The sequence below is a fragment of the Chenopodium quinoa genome, unplaced genomic scaffold (assembly GCF_001683475.1).
Source record: "Chenopodium quinoa cultivar QQ74 unplaced genomic scaffold, ASM168347v1, whole genome shotgun sequence".
Lineage (NCBI taxonomy): Eukaryota > Viridiplantae > Streptophyta > Magnoliopsida > Caryophyllales > Amaranthaceae > Chenopodium > Chenopodium quinoa.
In genome coordinates, this window is record NW_018744092.1 from 3126028 (window position 1) to 3147258 (window position 21231).

Below are 21231 nucleotides of genomic sequence, written 5' to 3' on the forward strand. Positions count from 1 at the left end.
TTTTTGTAATAGAATCTGATACCCAAAGAGTTATAATTCCTCCCATACCCATGGAATCTCATACTCACCTCTCCCCCTAAGATTCTCAATCCATTCTATTAATGAATGATAGAATCCATTCTAACAATAAAACCAAACAACTTTGAATTAGTATGAGTTTTGGAATCCATTTGCATACGAATCCATTCCAACTTGATGAACCAAACATCCCCTTAAATATAATGAAATAGTAGATGTAATTTTTTTATTTGTCAATATTTTAATAATTGTTGAATTTGATTTGATGTGTAGTTTTATAATATCAACTTTTAAAAAAAATTATATAAAAGAAATATGTAAATAAGGATATTAACTATTAAAGACGTGTTAAAAACTGTTTAAAATTAAATAGACATTTCAATATGGAACGGAGTAGGATTGATTGGGTGTACTATTGATACCGATTGATTCAGATTACCCGTATTGATTAGAGAATAAATTTATATTTGGTTGCGTATTCTAAGCACAACTAATTCATCCAGCTGCCTACACCGAAAATAACTAAACGTGGGCAGAGTTACTCCCTTACAGTGCAATTCTGTAACTTATTAGAATATTAGCAACTTGAATAATTAAAAAGTACGACTTACTTGACTAATTAAAAAAATATTAGTTCGTTTTAAGCATTTAATAACATCTATATAAACATGTCTTATAATTATACCATTCCATAGAAATAAAATACTAGCTTTTTCTTAGCTATAATCATAGAAACATGGATGAGTTAAAGCCCTCAGTAACAAATTCAACTCCTCTGACACCTCTATCTTTCTTGGAAAGATCAGCTCTTGTTTATGGTGATTGTCCCTCAATCATCTACAACAACACCACCTACACTTGGTCTCAAACTAACCAAAGATGTCTTCAAGCAGCCTCTTCCATCTCCGTCCTCGGAATCGGAAGAAAACACGTCGTATCGGTAGTGGCACCGAATGTACCCGCTGCCTATGAGCTGCACTTCGCAGTCCCTATGGCAGGAGCCATACTTAATAATATCAATACTCGACTCAATCCCGCCACGATCTCGGTGATCCTTCATCACAGTGAATCAAAACTAGTCTTTGTCTATCACAAACTAAGCTCTTTAGTTCTTGAAGCACTGTCCCTCCTTCCACCCAACCACCCCTGCCCTCGCCTCATCCTCATCTCGGACGAGGACAATAATACACCAACCCCACGTGAATTTTGTGCCTTATATGAGGAGTTAATTGCGAGGGGAGATGCTACGTTCAAGTGGATTTCACCCTTGAGCGAATGGGACCCGATTGTACTGAACTATACATCGGGGACAACATCTTCGCCCAAGGGTGTAGTCCATTGTCATCGAGGGTCTTATATCTCGGCCCTCGACTCGTTGATGGATTGGTGTGTACCAAAGCAACCAGTCTACCTATGGACCTTACCGATGTTTCATTCGAATGGATGGTCCTTCACTTGGGGGATGGCGGCTGTAGGCGCAACTAATATCTGCTTGGAACGATTCGATGGTGCTAAAATTTTTGATCTCATAAACCAACATAATGTGACTCACATGTGTGCTGCTCCCGTGGTGTTAAACATGCTTATTAATTGTTCAAGGCGAACCGTTACACAAACCCTCCGGAACCCAGTGCACATTCTAACTGCTGGGTCTCCTCCACCGGCCTCGGTAATCTTTGAAGCTGAATCACTTGGGTTTGTTGTTGCACATGGTTATGGATTGACCGAAACCATTGGAGTAGCTGTTTCTTGTGCGTGGAAGCTCAAATGGAGTGAACTTCCAGCTATTGAGAGAGCGAAATTGAGAGCTCGACAAGGGGTTCGTACCCTTGGGATGGCAGCTTTAGACATAATTGATCCATCCACCAACAAACCAGTGAATCGAGACGGAGAAACTGTTGGGGAAGTTGTTATGCGAGGGAGTTCAATTATGCTTGGCTACCTCAAAAACTCTCAAGGGACTTTGAAGTGCATGGGAGAGGACGGGTGGTTTAGGACCGGCGATCTTGGTGTGATCCACCCCGATGGGTACATCGAGATCAAGGATCGATCCAAGGATATAATTATAAGTGGAGGTGAGAATATAAGTAGTGTTGAGATCGAGTCAGTGCTATATACTTTTCCGGGGGTTCATGAAGCTGCAGTAGTGGCGCAACCACATGAGTTTTGGGGGGAGACCGTTTGTACTTTTATATGCTTAAAAGCCGAAAACGGTCAGGTGGAGGCGAGTGAGAAGGAGATTATTGACTATTGTCGGGCAAGATTGCCTCATTACATGGTACCTAAACGGGTTGTTTTTATTAATGAGCTCCCCACCACATCAACAGGAAAAATTCAAAAGTTTGTGTTAAGAGAAATGGCCAAAGCAATGGTAATGAGTGCAACACAAAAACCAAGCCGTTTATAAGTTAGTAACCTACATTCTTAAGGTTAAGTTGAAGACCTTGTATTGCAAAAGATCGAGTGAAATCTTTGGCAATGCATCTATGTTTAATTAAAGGTTCAAATATTTAATTATTAATTCCTATATTCTAGTTGCACTAGGAATAAACGTACGTTAGTGACTACTTGATAATTATTTTATTTATTTATTTATTTTTAATATGTAGTTGTGATTTTAAAGCGTAGTGGGTCCATGCTTGTAATCTACCATTGTTTAATGAAATATCATTTTATCCATTAATAATTTAATTTCTTTACTTCCGTCACATCTTTAATCTTGACACTAAGATTAAGCAAATCTCATCGTATAGCAGCGTAAATGACAAGTTGCATACATTTACAAATAATATACGTAGTACCAAGTATTATGTATAGTACTCCTAGTACAATTGGTTCTTAATTACAATTATAATCATATGCAAGTTATTAAGTTTTGGTACTTAGCTTTAAACATCAGCTTAAAAATGTCAATGAGGTCATCGTTGATTACTTCAATTTTACAGCGCATTAATTTTACAGATGTTTAATTTAATATAAACATGGCTTAATTATTACAATTAGCTTACTGTTTATTAATTAAAAGACATAAATTTCTTTGTTTAATTATAATGTCAATTTCTGAAATTCAAGTGGTATTCGTTGCTTTGGTTCTACTTCTACTATATTTCTATATAGTTATTATCTTAAAGATGCTTTGGCCATACACTTAAAAAAAAAAAAAAAAAAAAAAAAAAAAAAAAAAAAAAACCCTTTATTTGTGTTAGTTCTTTGGATGGCAATGAAGACTATGAACATCAAACTTGTCTCTCATGAAATAATCAAACCATCATGCCCAACTCCTAATCATCTTCGTTTATTACAAGCCTCGTTGTTTGATCACGTAAACTCGCCAACCCTTATGCCTCTTATCTTCTTCTTTAACTCCCAAAAAGCTAGTACCAAAATTAGTACTAATGAAGTCTTATATCGCCTCAAAGGATCCCTACCCAACACACTATCCATGTTCTACCCACTTGCGGGGAGGATGCAAGATGCTAACTACTTCATTTGCAACGACGAGGGTGTGCCCTATGTACATTCTACGGTGGACTTACTAATGGATGATGTTGTTCATATGGCCGAGGTATGTGAACTTGACAAATTGTTACCATCCTATGGCCAAGAAGGCTTCTCCAACTTGTTGTTGGCCATCCAAGTCAATGTTTTTGCATGTGGTGGGATTGCCATTGGGGTGAAGATGAACCATGTTGTATCGGATGCCTTTTCATTAACGATGTTTGTCAAAACATGGGCATCTATTGCTAACAACAATGGTAACTATCATCATGCACTTCTTGGTTGCCCTAATTTTGAGATATGTAAACTATTTCCACCATCAAAACCAAGGAAAGTAAATGGCATAGACGTATTTGCCAACCAAGATACTAGGCTGATAAAGGATAGGCCTATGACCAAATGGTTTATGTTTCACAAAGGTAAGCTAAATGCCCTTAAGTCAACATTATCGAGTTCCTCCACTAACTTGGTATTATCAGCTTTCATTTGGAGTAGAATCAAGGTAGCTTGTCATAAAAGCGCAAATGATATCCCTTATCAAGTGTTCCATTCAGTTAATTTACGCCGTAAATTAGCTCCACCTAATGATGAACAATCTTACTATTTTGGTAACATCTTTGTTAATGCCGTAGTCAAGTTATCTATGATACAAGTGCTCAATGATGATAAATACTTGAATGAGTCATTAAGGCGCGATTTCTTGGAGAAAATGAAGGAGTCCATTGCAAGAATTACAAACACTGATAGCTTTTTTGCAAAATTTGCGAGATGGTACAGAAGACCTGAGATTTGTCACGGAGCACTATGAAAAAGAATGTAAAGGGGAAATAGTTGCACTTGGTTTCAGCAATCTAAAGAGTTTACAAGTGTATGAAGTTAATTTCGGTTGGGGAAAGCCAGTTTGGGTCACGTCTGCCACCCTTATGTACAAGAATACAGTTATTTTTATCCCAGTTGGTCCATCGAATAATGACATGGTAGCTTATATCAACTTGACAGCGGAGGATATGGCTAAACTCGAAAGTGATATAGTTTTCACTTCATTCTTATCTAAGGAGCCTTATCATGTTAGCAGCAAGTTGTAAAAAAATTTAGTTTTGACATGCAAAACAATGTAGTTTTTTGCAACTCTTATGGTCTGTAATGATACTGATGATTTGGAAGGCATAGCCTTCGAAACTGTTGTATTTGTACAGTTTTGGATATTTTTGTTTAATATGTACAATTTTTTTCTTATGGGAAAATGTACATATCTTGCTTTTCATCCATTTCTATGGATTATTATTTTGATCGAATAATTTATTATATTTTATGGTTATTTTTCGTTTATGTCCGAAAATTTATTGAAATGAACATTATTTCTGACAGTATTAAATCCTAATCAAATTGCTTACACTCTTGGTTGTTAATGGCCTCCGACGTTACAGATTTATTATGACCATTTCTTAAATAATTTACTCCATATATCTTTGAGTTCATACTCTCATAATCATTTGCTAATGTTTTCAAAATATAAGCAATACTTTCTTTCGTCTTGATGAATTATGTACCCTTAATCGCATGTCACTCTATTATTTCAACTATTTTTGATATTTTAGCAAGAACAACCTAACAATCCAAATTTAGCTTCTTGTGAAACTTATTAGGAGTGTTAATCAATCTTCGTTGGTCTAATTATTTGATTAATTTTAATCCGAGTATTGACATCGTGCGTGCCACTCATATGCATATGGATGCATCCAATCACATACATATTAATAAAGACTCGGATGAAAACTCGTGACTAAGATTGCGTATTTGGTTTGAAGTAAGCCACTAACTTGGAAGCTTCATTCACGTATAAGTGACAGTGTGACACAACCATTGCAAGCAAAAATTTAAAGCTAGATTAATTTTCTTCTAGTTCTAGTAAATAGTAACATGGAGGCGCTTAAATTAGACACTATTTGATGATTACAACTCGAATTACTTACCTGAGAATCAATATAAATTGATTCTTAATTACTCTTAGTACTTATTTAAGAGAGTTATGAGCTAATTTAAAATGATTCTTAATTACTCTTAGTACTGTTTAAGAGAGTTATGACTTATGAGCTAATTTAAATTGATTGCGTATTCGAAGCCACTAATTTCGGCTGCTACCTATTGCCTCTATTGTTGGGGCAAAGTAAATGAAAATTAGAGAAATGAACACTAGAACCCCTTACGTTTTTTTAAAAACCTACACTTGCTATGCTCGTCCGTTTTATTTATTTTATATTATTTTTAAAAAGCTAAATTTCCTCTTTTGAAAATACCTTACAATTGGTCCCCACTCACTCTTACTTTATCATTTCTCGCTCCTCCAATGATCTATACCAATGGTCCCCACCTCTTTCTCACACTAGTTTATTTTTCAATAAAATAATAACTCTACTATTTTTCTACTTATCTACACCACTAACATCTTATTTTATTAAACCCCTAAAATACCGTGCAAGCTCAATTCTAGCTTTAAAAAAAATAGAGGGAATACTTTTATTTAGGGGAGAAATTGGGGATCTCAATTTATATTTTGAAAATATATATTAATGGTCAAGGTAATGTGTGTTGAAAGTAAATATGGACGAAGCCCCTATTTGTCACTTTGATAAACAAAATTTAATCACCAAATGGAAAAACGGATAAATAAATGAACAAAAAAATTCAATCAACATGACATTTTTGTAATTGTTTACAATTTTTAGATCCATTTTTCATAAAAAGTTGTTGATTTATTTACACTTATCGATCACGATGCACTTATCCACTCATAAGACATCATCTTCTGTCAACGTGATAAATGATCAAGTGTTATGAACGTGTCAACTTGATAAATGATCATGTGTTATGAACGTATAGATCACGATGCACTTATCGTAAGACATCATCTTCTATTTAATAAAATAAATGACTTGAATTTGTCTTACAACTTGCTAGCTTTATTATGAAGCTTTAATCTATTGTTCCTAATCAAAAAATATTACTATAGTTTTATACGATTAAGTTTGTTTTGAATCACGCAATCATAAAGTTGTGTACGACGATCAATGATAATAACATATCAAATTGTCAACGCGACTTCTTAAACCAAATGAACGAGTCCATAGGAAAAGTAATAAACAATGATAAGTTCATAAGAGAGATGCAAGATGGCAAAGAGGACTTGAAGTTTATAACACAGCACTTCGAAAGGGTGAGCAAAGGAGACATCGTTGCACTCGGGTTCAGCAATTTACGGAGCTTGCGGGTCTATGAAGCTGATTTTGGTTGGGGGATGCCAATTTGGGTTACATCGGCAACACTAATGTTCAAGAATTTGGTCATATTAATCCCTGCTGGTCCATCGTCCAATAATATTGTAGCTTATATCAACTTAAGTAGCGAGGATATGGCAAAACTCGAAAATGATAAAGAATTTATCGCGGTCGTGTCTAAGGCACCTCATGCTACCACCGAGCTCTATCAGTCTACCAACGCGATTTCATTTTTTTTTATGGTCATTTTTTCACATGCTGTCTAGTTAATTACTTAATTAAGCTATCAAAAATTAATTTATTGTATTATAGTTGTAAGCGAGATAATTTCAACTACGATTGTTTTTGCAACCTCATGTAAATGTCAACTATCTTTCAAATTAATAAAAATATAAAGCCTTTCTGTTTATATATTGAAAAAGCCAGCTAAAAACAAGTATCTTCGATGATTTAAAAAGCAATGTGTAATGCTTACATTATTGGTTAAGGCATACATCAAACAGCAAAACTGAAAAAAAAAAAGGCCGTCCCTAATCATCATATAAGATTAATTATAAGTTTGTAAAGAAACACAATCTATTACTGTACAATATTTGCTTACTTTCTAATATCCACAAAAAAAAAACAAAAAAAAAGGTATAAATAATTCAAAGTATATATAATAAATTCAATCTATTGTTGAATTTGATCTGATATGTGCTGTTTTGCTTACTCTCTAATATCCAAAACAAAGTATATATAATAAAATAGTGGATGTTATTATTTTATTTGTTAATATTTTAATAATTGTTGAATTTGATTTAATGTGTAGTTTTATAATACAACACACTATGGTGCCACTTGTAAAAAAATAAAAAATAAAAAATAAAAAAATTAACCAATGTTATTTCTGTTTGGCTGGTCACATCATGTGGTCAGGGTTACTTATTCAAGGGTTACTCATTCAGTTATGGGTTGCTTATTCAGGGGTTACTCAGTCAGTCATGGGTTACTTATTTAGGGGTTACTCAATCGGTCAAGGGTTACTTATAGGAGTTACTCAGTCGATCAGGGGTTACTTATAAGGAGGTCAGTCACGTATAAATATTTGTGAAATAAGAATATTGGTATCAAGAATACGTGTTGAAGACCGTTTAAAGAAAATCAAATAGATATTGTATTATGAAACGAAGGAGTATTGCAACTTGGGTGTACTATTGATACCTATTTGTTCAGGGTAAAAATACCCCTGACACGGGGTCCAACCCTATAGAGACACGTGTCCAAATAACAGGGCGACACGTGTCCCAATAGGAAGATGACACGTGACAAACAAGAGAGCACCTGAATGAGAAAAAGGCCTCCTTACATCGGGAAGCCCAAATCTTGAGAAAGGCGCTAAACTGCGCCCCCAAAGGACGCTTGTCCTTACCTGATTGCGGCGCCAATCAGAGCACACCATTCTAGGTCACCAAATCCTAGATGGCACACACTCCCACCCCTATAAATACCCCAATCATTTATGAAAATTTTAGGTGAGGACGGGGATGGAAAGACCAACATCCGCCCCACCCCGTCCCATTGACATCCCTAATACGGAGTATGTCTCTAAACATCGATATAAGCATGAGACGAAGAAGAATCCACTATTCCAGTTATAAATGCTGGGGCTATTCAAAATTAATTTATCTGCAACTAAAAAGTTGGACCAAGTTTGATCGAGTAAGACCGTGATGAACGGTTTGATCTCACAGTCAAAAAAATAGTATTTTTTTTTTTCTTCAGAATTTTGTTGGATTCATTTCAATGTAAATTTTTTTAATATTTACTATTTGTTTATTATTTTTCACTTACAAAATAAAGACATTTATAGTATAATTTAAGATGTGCTTTTAAAGCGATGAAAATTCAAATAACACAATTGAAAAGGGATCGAAGGAGTAATGGTCTATATTCAAGTTTATGTATGTAGTCACATATATATAAGGCTTATGAGTTATGACCCCATAAGCTATTGATTGAATAATTTCCCACCCAACTAACTAAACCTATAAAAAAAAACTAAAGAAAAAAATATATTGTTGTTTGAGATCAAAATGGAGCAAATTTTACCAAAAATTCCTCACGTATTGATTTTCCCTTTGCCAATCCAAGGTGCAGTTAACTCTATGCTAAAACTAGCCGAGCTCATCCTCCTTGCTTCTAATGGCCAAATCCACATCACCTTCCTCACCACGGAGCACGTCCACCACCGTCTCAAGCTCCACGCCAAGGCAGCCACCCGCTTCAACGCCTATCCCGGGTTCTCTCTTCAGAGCTTCACGGATGGCCTACCGGAAGATCATCCTCGTGGAGGCGACAAATTTATGGAAATGTTGGATGCTGTAGAAGCTGTAAGCTGCCCACTTATAAGGGAGGTGCTAGTAAGAGATTCAAAGTTTGTAGAAAAACCTATAACATGTATGATACCAGATGGTTTATTCGACTTTGCTTTGGATGTTGGTAAAGAGGCTGGAATTCCTGTTATTTACTTTGATACAATTAGTCCTTCTTGCCTTTGGGTCTATCTTTGCCTTCCTAAGTTAATTGAAGCTGGTGAAGTTCCATTTCAAGGTAACATTTATATCCCTAGTTTAAGAGCGATTATTGTATATAGATGCATAATACAACCCTTAAGGTTGCATCTAAACATTAAACATTTATTAAACGTGTTTGCTAAAATAAGTTTAGAAATTTATGACAATATAATCCGGCAATCGTTGTGTTCAATGCTTAAAAGTTTTACTCTTTCCTATCTGAATTGCTATTTGACAACAAAATTATTACTCAGACTGACATTGTTAACAATCATCTTACCCTTATTTTTAATTGTTATTACTTCCTCATCCCTACTCGCCTTCAAACCACAAAATTCAGACCACCACACATCACTTAGACTGCCACCATGAGTAATAACCCAGCCGCCGCCGCCGCCATACCGCCACCACACCACCACCACCCTCCTTTATTTTCTGAATTGCTATATGTCATCAAATAGTAACTCCCCTTTCCTATTTAACCCAAATTATCACCTATGTCTAAATATACACTCTCTACAATCCTTTGAGTTTTACAACATTTTACCTTTTATTAAATAGTACTCGTATTTTACAACATATTTCTTATTATGTAGGATTTTACAAATTTTGGATTTTAATAGGTAGTTTGTAATTTAAAAAAAAAAATCCTACTATTATATAGCTCTTTGAGATTGAAGAGCATGTGGTAAGCCTTTTTTAAATTGATGTTTCTATACACACTGTTAACACAACTCACATAAGCACATCCGCACATGCATCCCCCAAACACAAGACTACCTCGGTAATTAAATTTTTGTAATTCTATTTAATAGAAGAAAGATGGTTTCAATTAATTTAAAGGCAAATGTTAATGACCATCTCATGGGTGTTATAAGAGAACTAAAAGTGGAAATATTAAATTAAAATTAGCATTAATTACTCCGATCGACGCATAATTTTATCATACATTCCTAACTTAATATTATTTTAAGTAATATATTAACTACTTATCTAACACCCGGGGGCCGCACTAGTTAGCAATATCCTACTTACCCAACTAAGAGAGTTGGGTAGCCATTACAACTCTAGAATCTATTTTTACTTTGATTGATTTTTAGTTTATATTATCTTACAAAATGTTAAATTTACTAATATTTTCCAAAACTATATATTTATGACAACAGCTTATTCTATGAACTCTCTTTGGCACATAGATTTAGTCAATGTTTGTAATAGATTAAAGCTCAATGTGATTTTCTTGTTGTAGAAAATGATGATTTTGAAGCACTAGTTAATGTCCCTGGCATGGAAGGTCTCTTGAGGCGACGTGATCTTCCTGATTTTTGTCGAGCCAACAATCATACTAGTAACGTTATGATCCAACGCATTTCGAAACAAGCGAAGCAATTTAGCAAGGCTTCGGGCTTTATACTCAACACATTTGAAGAACTAGAAGTACCATTGCTTTCCAACATTCGCTCTCATTTTCCAAGTGTGTATGCTATTGGTCCCGTACATCTACACTTGAAGGAAAGAATATCGCAAAACACAACACTATCTTATAACTTAAATAGTTTGTGGCATGAGGATAGAAGATGCTTAGAGTGGCTCGATCAACAACCTCTAAAAAGTGTCGTCTTTTGCAGTTTTGGAACTCAAGTGTGTACAACCAAGGAAAATCTCATGGAGTTTTGGATAGGTTTGGTAAATAGTGGGATTCGATTTTTATGGGTTAAACGACCACAATCTGTTATAGGGATGGACGACAATGTTCTCAATTGGGACGAACAAATACCTAGTGGTTTGCTAAAGAGTGTGAAGCAAAATGGGTATGTGATAGATTGGGTTCCACAAGAAGAAATTTTAGGTCATTCTTCTATTGGAGGTTTCTTAACTCATAGTGGATGGAACTCGACAATGGAAAGTATTGTGGCAGGAGTGCCTATGATATGTTGGCCTCGTTACGTAGATCAATTAGTTATTAGCAGGCATGTGAGCCATGTTTGGAAGGTTGGATTAGACATGAAGGATGTATGTGATAACATTATAATAGAGAATATGGTAAGGGAAATCATGGATAAAAGGAAAAATGAGTTCCTACAAAAATCATATGCATTAGCCAATTTAGCTACACAATCGGTAAAGAAAAATGGATCTTCCTATTGTTCTTTGGATAAATTAGTTGATGACATAATGTCTTTTAGATTAGCAATGTGAGTAGAAAAGATAAATGTCTTGCTTCTTGACTTTGGTTTTCTAGTAAATAATGGCATTTTACTCTAAGCAATATGCAATTCTTATTTTTCTCTGTCTAAGTTTGACAATATTTGGGTAAGAAGTTGGTTGCAAAGCATATTCGTATGATTTTTTTTTTTTTTTTTTTTTTTTTTTTTTTTGAGGAAACAAGGATCAAATTAAAGCATATTAAAGAAGTTTACATCAAGTTGTTGGTTGCCCGTAGGCCCTCCCAAAATGACATCCTGTGAAATAGTTTGATGTCCAAAAGAAGCAAAGTCACTGCCTAAAGCATTTATACAAACTGGTGGAGGAGTGTCTAAATTACAAATTTGATACATTACATTTAAATCTCCTCTAGCATGCTTTGCAAGGATGTCTGCCACCTTGTTTTGTCCTCGTCCCTCATGGATGATTCTTCCATCAGTTAGTTGCTCCATAGAAGCCTACAATTGATAGTTGAAGGTGACTGTAAGATAGCATTATGGGATTGGTTAATTTCCTCAACTGCCTCTTTGTTATCAGATTGGATGATGCATTTTGCCCATCCTTTGTTGTTAACCCACTCGAGAGCAAGATGAATTGCTTTCACTTCTCCTTCCTTTGAAGATGGTGTGTAACCTCTCCAGAGAAATCCAGCTATCCATTGGCCACTATGGTCCCTACACACTCCTGCACACCAGCTTCTTTGGTGGTGTGAAGGAAAGAGGCATCTACATTAATTTTAAGAAAGAAAGAGGTGGGGGAGCCCAAACAGAGGGGACAAGCTTTAGTATCTGAGAGTTTTTTGAGGTGGATAAAAACCATTCAGAAGCAACCCAAATGCATTGGGTCTTTGACTTTTGAGAGGGTATGTTTTAGTTTTTGAAGATCCAATTGTTTCTTCTGAGCCAAATAGCCCAAAGAGCAAAGCAAAAGATGGTATGCCAAGGCACACCATTTTGAGCAAGAGTTTTGTAGTTCAGGTTTCTGATCAGCCAAGACTAGAACACTTGGTTTTGACCAAGTATAAGATGGTTAGGCACATTTAAAAGGAGCCAAATTTCTTGAGCCCTAAGGTAGAAGACAAAGAGATCAAGGTTTGTTTCAGGAATGTTCGGGCAAAATGGGCAAGCATTATTAGAGTGGCTAGGTTTCTGTAAAATAGATTCGATTTGGTGGGAAGTCTATCATAAGCACTTTGCCATAGGAAAGCTTTTATCTTCGGGAAGGTATTAGCTCCCCAAATGGCAGGCCACAACTGATCATCAAAGGAGTGAGTAGAGGGGAGGCTGCATCTTTAAGAGATGAGCCATAGAGAAGCCTTTTTCATATTCAATTTACCTTTCTTAGTCCAGCTAGTGTAATTATAAGCTACATTCTGATTCAGACTTACTGACTGAATCCTATTAAATAGATGGTCATCCAATTTGAAGGGTATCAAACCTTCAATGGCTGACTTATCTTGGAATGGCAGCTGATTCAAAGAAAGCTTTGTAGCATTGACAAGGATAGGGCCAATTAGCAGAGATCTGATTGTGTCAGACTTAAGCCAGTTGTCTGACCAGAAGTTTAATTATATGGTTCCCCATCCCTGCTTCCCATTGAAGGCTATGTTTGAACAATTCCCACCCATGACCCAACCCCTTCTAAATATAAGAACCTTTGTTGAAAGGTACCGGGTTGAATTTATTCTGAATATATTTATCAAAAAGCAGGGAACCTGCCAATTTACCTTGGTATCCACCATCCAGCAAACTCTTGCAAGGGAGACTTTGTTCGGCTCTTCATGGCTCAAAAACCCCAGTCCCCCTTTTTCTTTTTATTGACACACACTTTCCCATGAAATCCAACAAGTTTTTCTTTTGTTCATATTTCCACCCCAAAGGAAATTTGAGCAAATAGAGTCTAATTTTTAGGTGACAGATTTGGGATTTTTGAAACAAGTCATGGTGTATCTTGGCATAGCTAAAAGGTTTGATTGGATCATGATAATTCTAGCTGCCCGAGACATGGTATTTGCTTTCCAAGAAGCCATTTTCCTTCCCACTTTATCAATGACTGAGTTAATTTGCCTTTTGGAAGGTTTTCTGTCAGAGAGAGGGAATCCTAGAATAGTACCAAGGTTTCCAGATTTTCTAACATTCAACACTTGTTCAAAATTATCAGCAATCTGTTGGGAGGTATTAGGGGAAAAGAAAATAAAGCTTTTATCTTCATTAATCCTTTGGCCAGAGAGAGCAGCAGAAAGTTTGAAGAGTGTTTGAGAGAGAGTTGAGAGTTTTTTTGTCTGCCACTCCAAATAGTAGAACATCATCTGCAAATGACAGATGTGAAATGTCTGTCTTACCACATCTAAATCTGAAAGGCTTCCATCTTTTTCCCTCACATTCCTCATGGATTAATCTAGAAAGATACTCAAGGCATATGATGAATAGGGTAGGGAGACAGAGGGTATCCCTGTCTTAGTCCTCTAGAAGGAAGGAAATAAGGAGTTAGTTTCCCATTTAGTAGAATTTGGGTGGAATTATTAGTGACACAGGACATGATAAGAGAAGTGGAATGGTGGTTGAAGTGCATCATCTTAAGGCAGTGTTCAATGAAAGACCACTTAAGCTTATCATAAGCTTTCTCAAGGTCTAATTTAAGAGCAAATACACCATTTCTGCCTCTTTTTTTCCTCATGGAGTGTAAGACCTTAAAGGCAACAATGTAATTCAATTTAGTACCCTACCCTTAATGAAGCTATTTTTGGTTTGAGGAGATGAGAGAGGGGAGGTGAGGTCTAATCCTATTGACAAGGATTTTGGTGACCACTTTGTAAGGGGTATTAACAAGGTTAATAGGTCTACAGCTGGTGATCTGGGATGGGTTTTTGGAATGAGGCTAACAATGGTTTTTTTTTAGAGAGGGGGGATCAGTTTGTATAAGAAAATGTCAGTGATAAAGGACAAGAGGTCAACTCTAATGATTTCCCAGTTATTCTGAAACAAGATGGCATGGAAACCATCTACTCCTAGGGCTTTAAGGGGACCAATAAAGAATAAAGCTTGTTTTGTCGCATCCAAGGATGGTATGTTAGAGCATTCAAAGAAGGTGGAAGCTTGACTAATAAGAGGAGGGGGAAGTGTGGGGTTTTGAGAAGTGAAAAGATCTTTGAAGTGGTTGCACACATGGGTTTGTAGGAGAATTGGATCATCAATCCATTCTCCCACCTAGTTTTTTAGGCTGAGAATTTTATTTGATTTACCCCTGACAGTCCCACCGGATCCACCACCTCAAACGAGTTAAAGGAGAGGGTTTGAATAATTTTTTTACAGCTGGATTTTGTAACTTTTGTCTCAGTTAGGATGATTATTTCTGGGTAGTGATCCTTGATCAAGTGACGGATGTTTGCTTTGAAGCCATCTCTTGCTATTCCTCTTGTATTCCACAAGAGTATCGACATTCTTGGCTTCATGTTTGGCAGAAAGCAGAGCTCTGTACGCGTCTCGTAGGACGCGTCGTTGTCCAGTTCGACGTAGCGTTCCAGGTAGTTGGAGTAAATCGACAGAGTGTTCTTCTTTATCATGATCCCTGCCATTTCCAAGTGTCCTCCCTTCTGTTTCCCCCAAGCCGCGGTGAGGTGGAGTTGTTGCGCATGGGATACCAGGTGCATCTATTTGACATTTTTTGTACCGCCTACTGGTGATTGTAGCATCAGCCAGTCGCTTGTAATCGACACTGCTTTTCTTTCTTTTGGAAGAACGACAACTGGGTCCATTGCGAGAGTTCCCATGGAAAGTACATCAGAGTGTACTCCTTTTGCAAGCGTTGAATCCACCGTTTCAGGAGAATGGCTAGTACCTCGTTGATGAGGCTTACATCCGCCAGAGATGGGATGTGAGCGGGTATCAGGCGGAATGGTTCCTTCGGGTACTCCATGTGCAGATTCGTCAGGATCGCCAGAACATTTTCCGGGTTGAGCAACAGTGTCCGAACTTCGGCCGGAGACAGAGGACTTCATTCCCCACACAGTCCCTGTGCATAGAATGAAGTTAGGTTGAACATGGAGTCTGGATAGGTCATGTGAAGGTGATGATGTTTCGGTCTTGAACTAAAGTCACGTGAATTGTTGTTGGTTGTCGTATCGGTGGTCGGAGGAAGCCCCAGGACCTCTGCCCGTCATCCAGGTCCTCGGTCATTAGCTTGGAGAGTTTTTGGATGAGCAACAGGCAATGCATTTTGTTTTTGGTTGAGAAGGAAAGAGATATGAGCGGGTAGGTATGGCTGTGGTGAAGACTGAAAGTTTAGAAAGGCTTTAAGGGGGAAGTTTTGAGAAAGAAAAGCCATTAAAACTGGGTTAGGGGTAAGGTGATTTGAAAATCGAAACGACTAGAGGGGTTTAGGCGGCGTGTTTCAGAAGACGAAGAGTTGGGGAAGGGAGAAGTCAGAAGTTGAAAAGAAGTATTGGGTAGGGGTGATGATGGAAATTGGGAGTGGTGGTGAATAGGGGGTTGCCACGTGGTTACATTGGTAACTTGCGAAAATCCTTCCGGAATATTTTCAACCGTCATATTTTGAAGCGGGAGAAATTGATTTGTTGGGCTGTGATTTTTTTTTTTTGTGGGCCCAAATTCGCATTCGAATTTTCGCGGGTCTTAAATCCGTTGGGTAAAGACCCCCTGTTTTCCACTAAACTTCTTTCCAAGATTGCTTCACCAAAGGTAGGTGCGGCGCTTGAGAGGCTGGGTTCCCTGTGGAATTCGGCGGTGATGGATGAGATTGCGGCGGTAATTCCGTGGAATTGACGTCCTTGTAAATGATTCTCTGTTTCAATTTGCCAATCCAAATAAACTCCTTCCTTGGTTTGGAGGTATCCACGAGAACGAGCATTCTTGAAAATCTTAAGTTTCCTTGGTCACGAGACTTTATCAAAGCTTATAAGAGAGTTCCGATTGTACTCCCAATTTTCTTTAGGAAAGATTCATGGAGGAACTCTGTTGGTAATTCTAGCAAATCAATCCAGGTTGGGGAAGTGGAGCACTGCTCTTCCGATGGTTTGAAACCCGGTTTCCATTTCTAAGTGAAGATGTAAGTGTCGTTGATAAACCAGGGGCCTTGGCTTACTATTTTTGCAGCATCGGCTGCTTCGTTGAACATTGAAATGAAGTAACCCTTCCAAGTAGGGAATGAATTCATTTTCCCAACTAGTTTCCATATTTTTTCCAGACCTTGTGTGAAATAATCCGTTGAGAACGTTTTTCCACAAGCTTTTGATATGATGGCATCAATCCATGGTGAGCAAAGGGAGGAGTATTCATCATCTAAAACAGGTAGAAAGAATTCAGTATTCTCGTCAAAACAGGGGGGTGGAGAGGTTGCTGCTGGGGTTTTGAAAAGTGGAGTGGAAGAAGAGCTAGAAGGGGATTGTAGAGCTTCTTTGAAGGAGAAAAAAGGGCGAGAAGTGGTGCTTTTTTCCGATGGCAAGTTCTGGTTGTTTTGGCCGGTTGAGGTGGAGGGATTGGCTTTTTTGGCAAGTGGTTTGGTGGTGGAAGAAGAAGGGGTGTGTTTATCGAGTGGGTCCGGTGGGGACTCTCTCTCTCTCTAGGTTTCTCTCTCATCTCTCTTTTGATAGCATTGTATAATGTCAAGTGATTTGCATATTCGTATGATTGACTATATTATTTACAAAGCTCATTAACCATTGCGTAGAGGCCTATTGCTCTACTCTACCCATTTTCCTCTTAAGATATCTTTTTATTCGGTCGTATGACATATAGTTATGAACAAGTGTTTTAGGACACTACACTTCCCCATGTTACCTAAATTTACAAGTATCTTTTTGTTAGGGCAATCCAAAGACAATTGCAAAGTGATGTTTTAGGGCACCCCTCACTAAGGATTGATATGATTTTAATTTACCAACTTTTCTATTAGGGTATCTTTTTGTTTGAGCAACCAGAAAACAGTTGCAAAGTGATATTTTAAGACACCACTTCCCCTAATTTTCCTCTTTAAGTATTTTTTTAGTTCGGGCAGCAGTACATAATGCTGCCTGCACCCCCATCTCCTTTTTAATGACATTATCTTATTGTTTTTTAGTTTTGAATCACCAATAAAACTAAATGTTCCTTTTTGCATTTGTAAATGTTAAATTTTGTATCATCTAATGTTTAATCCTATTAATCAACGTGCAATATTCAAATTTTATGTTTATAATTATAATATTTATGTTTTTAGACTGTTAATTTTTTGTTAATTAGTCTTATTATTTAGTTAATTTATAAAGGACTTTGTTTGAAAAAGTATCTTTTAATAGAATAAAAGTAATTCAGTTTAAAAATAATATCATTATGAATTATTACATATTCATTGTTTTAAAAAATGGAACATTTTTAACTTCTCAAATGAATATATGCTTAATTATTTAAAATAAAAGTACATCAATTATCCTCCCTATTACCAAAAAAAAATGTTGCCTATTTTTTCAAATACATATCTATAGAAAAACCACCAATAGTTGCTTTATAGCTAATGTACCTCATTTTAATATTTAATAGCATGTATACTAAAGCATACTTCCTCTATTATTATTATTATTTTTAATATATAACGAGATGTATGTTGTACTGTACTGACGCGTTTAATCAAATAGGTTGAAAACTTCAACCCAACTTGTTATCATTGCATTGGGTTCAAGTAGATTTGAGTAATTTGACGCCTTGACGGGTTGAGTCTTTTGCCACTCTATTTCCCTTACATACTCATCCAAATTCCCAAGGAAATTTTGTTAATTACTATTCAAAAAAGGCACTTTGTTAATTATTACCCTAAAAATAAAAGTTATTAATTACTACCCTTAAAATATAAATTATTGTTGATTACTACCTTTAATGATTATTAAGTTATATGAATAGTGCCACTAGACATTTTTCGAGATGTAACTTATCACTCGAAATGTAATTTATGCTATTTAAAATGACTGGAGGTAATAATCATACAAATTGAACACTTTTAAGGGCGCAATAATTAACAACTTTATTTTTTAAGAAGTAATAATTAACAAAATACTCTTTTTCAGGTAGTACTCCTTTTGTCCCAAAATAACTGACATATTCAAATTTTGCGTACATGTCGAGACACTAGTTTGACCTTATTTTTACATAAATATAATGTTATTATGTTAATAAAAAAATAAAAATAAATAAATAAATAAAAACTATAGTTCAAGTTAACATATAAATAGTGAAAAAAAAAAGTCAAATGTCATACTTTTCCATTTTTTTTAGTTGCACCACTTTCCTAAAAGTGAAGTTTTTAAATTAGTTGCATCACCTTCCTTTTAAACTAATAAATACTCTCTAACTCTCTCCTACCACATAGGCTCCATTGATTTTTTTCTCTCTACCTCTATCTACTCCAAAAATTGTCTGTGAGTACGTATATAAAAGCCAAAGTAATGCTACTAAAAAGAGGCCTGATGGACCACTACTAGGTAGGGACACTCATACCCAATACCTGGGGGTATATTTGTCATTCGACATATTTTGTGATAGTAACTTCATTAATAGTTACCACATAAGGTTGGCTGTAAAAAAGTTTCTCTCATACTTTTGGAAAAGATTTATTTGTAGCCCACCACCACTGTCATCATTGCCCCTTTCCTTCCATTAACACCACCACCAAAACCAAAGACTGTAATTTAGCCATATCAGAGAAAGAAAATCATCATTACTATCATCTTCATCTTGATCAATTGCAGGATGGTTAGGATATTGCACCGCCTTTACCACCACACCACTATCGAATGTGCAATAATAACGTGTACAAATCAATAATCTAATATATATATATATAAAGTAGGCATTTTTAGAGAGTATTCGGTGCGCCACGTAAGCAAAGATATGTTTTCGACCAATTAAAAATTAGATTTCTATTTTATTTTGGAATTAAAAAATTCGTTTGCTACCTAAACAAAAGTGACGAATGATATTTAAGAATTTTGCCACGTAATTTCTATTTTATTTTGGAATTAAAAAATTCGTTTGCCACGTAAGAAATATCATTATTTCGACCAATAAGAATAAAGGTTTGTATTTATTTTTGAAATAAAAATATACTTTTTCCAACTAATAAGAAAATAAGAAGAAAGATTTGATATATCTTTTTATCTTTTTTATTTTTATCTTTTTTATTTTATCATGAAATGAAAGGTATAAGATATTTTGTACAAAGATGAATTAATTCATAGTATTTTCAAATACGTCCTAAAAAAAATGTCTTCTCTTCGTTGCCCCCCCTCCTTGGCAAGTGGAATAAGATAAGGAAAAAGGAGTTCTAGCCTTAATCCGTATTCTCTTCGTTGCTCCCCCTCCTTGGCAAGTGGTATAAGATAAGGAAAAAGGAGTTCTAGCCTTAATCCGTAAATTGAACTAATCAATTGATAACAATACTTATCAAGGCAATTTTTTTTATCTATTTTATCAGTCAAGCAAAATATTATCAATTGTTTCAATAGTTAATAAAAGATAAAATTTAAGTTGGGAAAAAGATATAAATTAATTTAATTAGCTTATAATTTGTTATTATTATAAATAGGCATTAATTTAATTCATGCACCATCAAAGAATCACACAATATCTCATACAAAACAAATTGCATATTGAGGTTTAAGAAAATGTCGGTGTAATTCCTTAAACTCAATTTTTTTTCAAATTATAATTACTGGTAATATTATTTTTAACTATTTTTTTCATTGTATTGTTTTCTTAGGTCTACTTCATCGATTCGAGAACTTAATTCAACCAAAAATGATTGGAAAATTAAAATACGTGTATCAAGGCTTTTTGATGTTTTGAACTTTCGAAAACATAATAGTTAGTTTGATTAGTTTGGATATGGTTTAATTGACGAAGAGGTATGCCTTTAATTTTATTTTTTTTTATTTGATAATACTTATCGTTTTAAATTTATGGTGTAACTTACAATATTATTTTAACATATAATATTATTTTGCATATGTAGGGTGATTATGTCCACGCTTCAATCAAAGGAAAATTTGTCCAACAATTTTGTACAAAACTAATTGAAGGCAAAGTTTACACAATTCGATATTTTTCTCTTGTACCTAACAAGAAAGAATATCGTGTTGTGAGCGATAACAAGATAATGATACAATTTTTTCAAAATACATCTATTAAGGGCGTTGCAGATAATAATAAAATTTCGTTGCATAGATTTGATTTTGTTCAATTGCAACATTTAGATCAGTTCCGTAGTAATGCAACACTCCCTGGTATATATTTTACATATTTTCAATTTTTATTTTTTAAAAAATTCTATAGTGTTATCATTCGTTTTACTAACTCTTTTTTTATTATTTTTTTTTTATATATATATATATCACTTTGCTTTACAAGATGTGGTTGGTATGGTTGTAAACGAAATTGGAGATTCAATTGAGATAGAAGACAAATGGTAATTATTATTATTTTAATATATTTGTATATATTATTATTATCAATTACGATAAACTAAAACTTATAATTGTATGATAATTTATATTTGATTTATTCTAGATTTATTAGTAAATTATTTGTATTTTGATCAAAGAAAAGTATGTTGTATAAGCTTTGAATTGTCTATTAGTAATTACGATTTGTGTCTATATTAACTATTAAGAGTTACAGTGTATAGTCATCTAACAT

General features: G+C 35.3%; 3 protein-coding genes across 3 annotated transcripts; all 3 read left to right on the top strand.

Annotated features, from left to right (window-relative positions):
• The first annotated feature begins 715 nt into the window (after positions 1 to 715).
• LOC110692061 (probable acyl-activating enzyme 6) lies at positions 716 to 2690 on the top strand. The gene has a single exon (XM_021869049.1). It carries the CDS (start codon positions 755 to 757, stop codon positions 2423 to 2425), a length of 1671 nt encoding a protein of 556 aa, XP_021724741.1. The 5' UTR covers positions 716 to 754; the 3' UTR covers positions 2426 to 2690.
• A 260-nt stretch (positions 2691 to 2950) lies between these two features.
• LOC110692062 (acetyl-CoA-benzylalcohol acetyltransferase-like) lies at positions 2951 to 7749 on the top strand. The gene is made up of 2 exons (XM_021869050.1): positions 2951 to 4185; positions 6580 to 7749. The coding sequence occupies exons 1-2, from the start codon at positions 3233 to 3235 to the stop codon at positions 7055 to 7057; spliced, it is 1431 nt and encodes a 476-aa protein (XP_021724742.1). The 5' UTR covers positions 2951 to 3232; the 3' UTR covers positions 7058 to 7749.
• Positions 7750 to 8461: 712 nt separating this feature from the next.
• Positions 8462 to 11736, top strand: LOC110692063 (7-deoxyloganetic acid glucosyltransferase-like). The gene is made up of 2 exons (XM_021869051.1): positions 8462 to 9383; positions 10596 to 11736. The coding sequence occupies exons 1-2, from the start codon at positions 8867 to 8869 to the stop codon at positions 11543 to 11545; spliced, it is 1467 nt and encodes a 488-aa protein (XP_021724743.1). The 5' UTR covers positions 8462 to 8866; the 3' UTR covers positions 11546 to 11736.
• The last annotated feature ends 9495 nt before the right edge of the window (positions 11737 to 21231 follow it).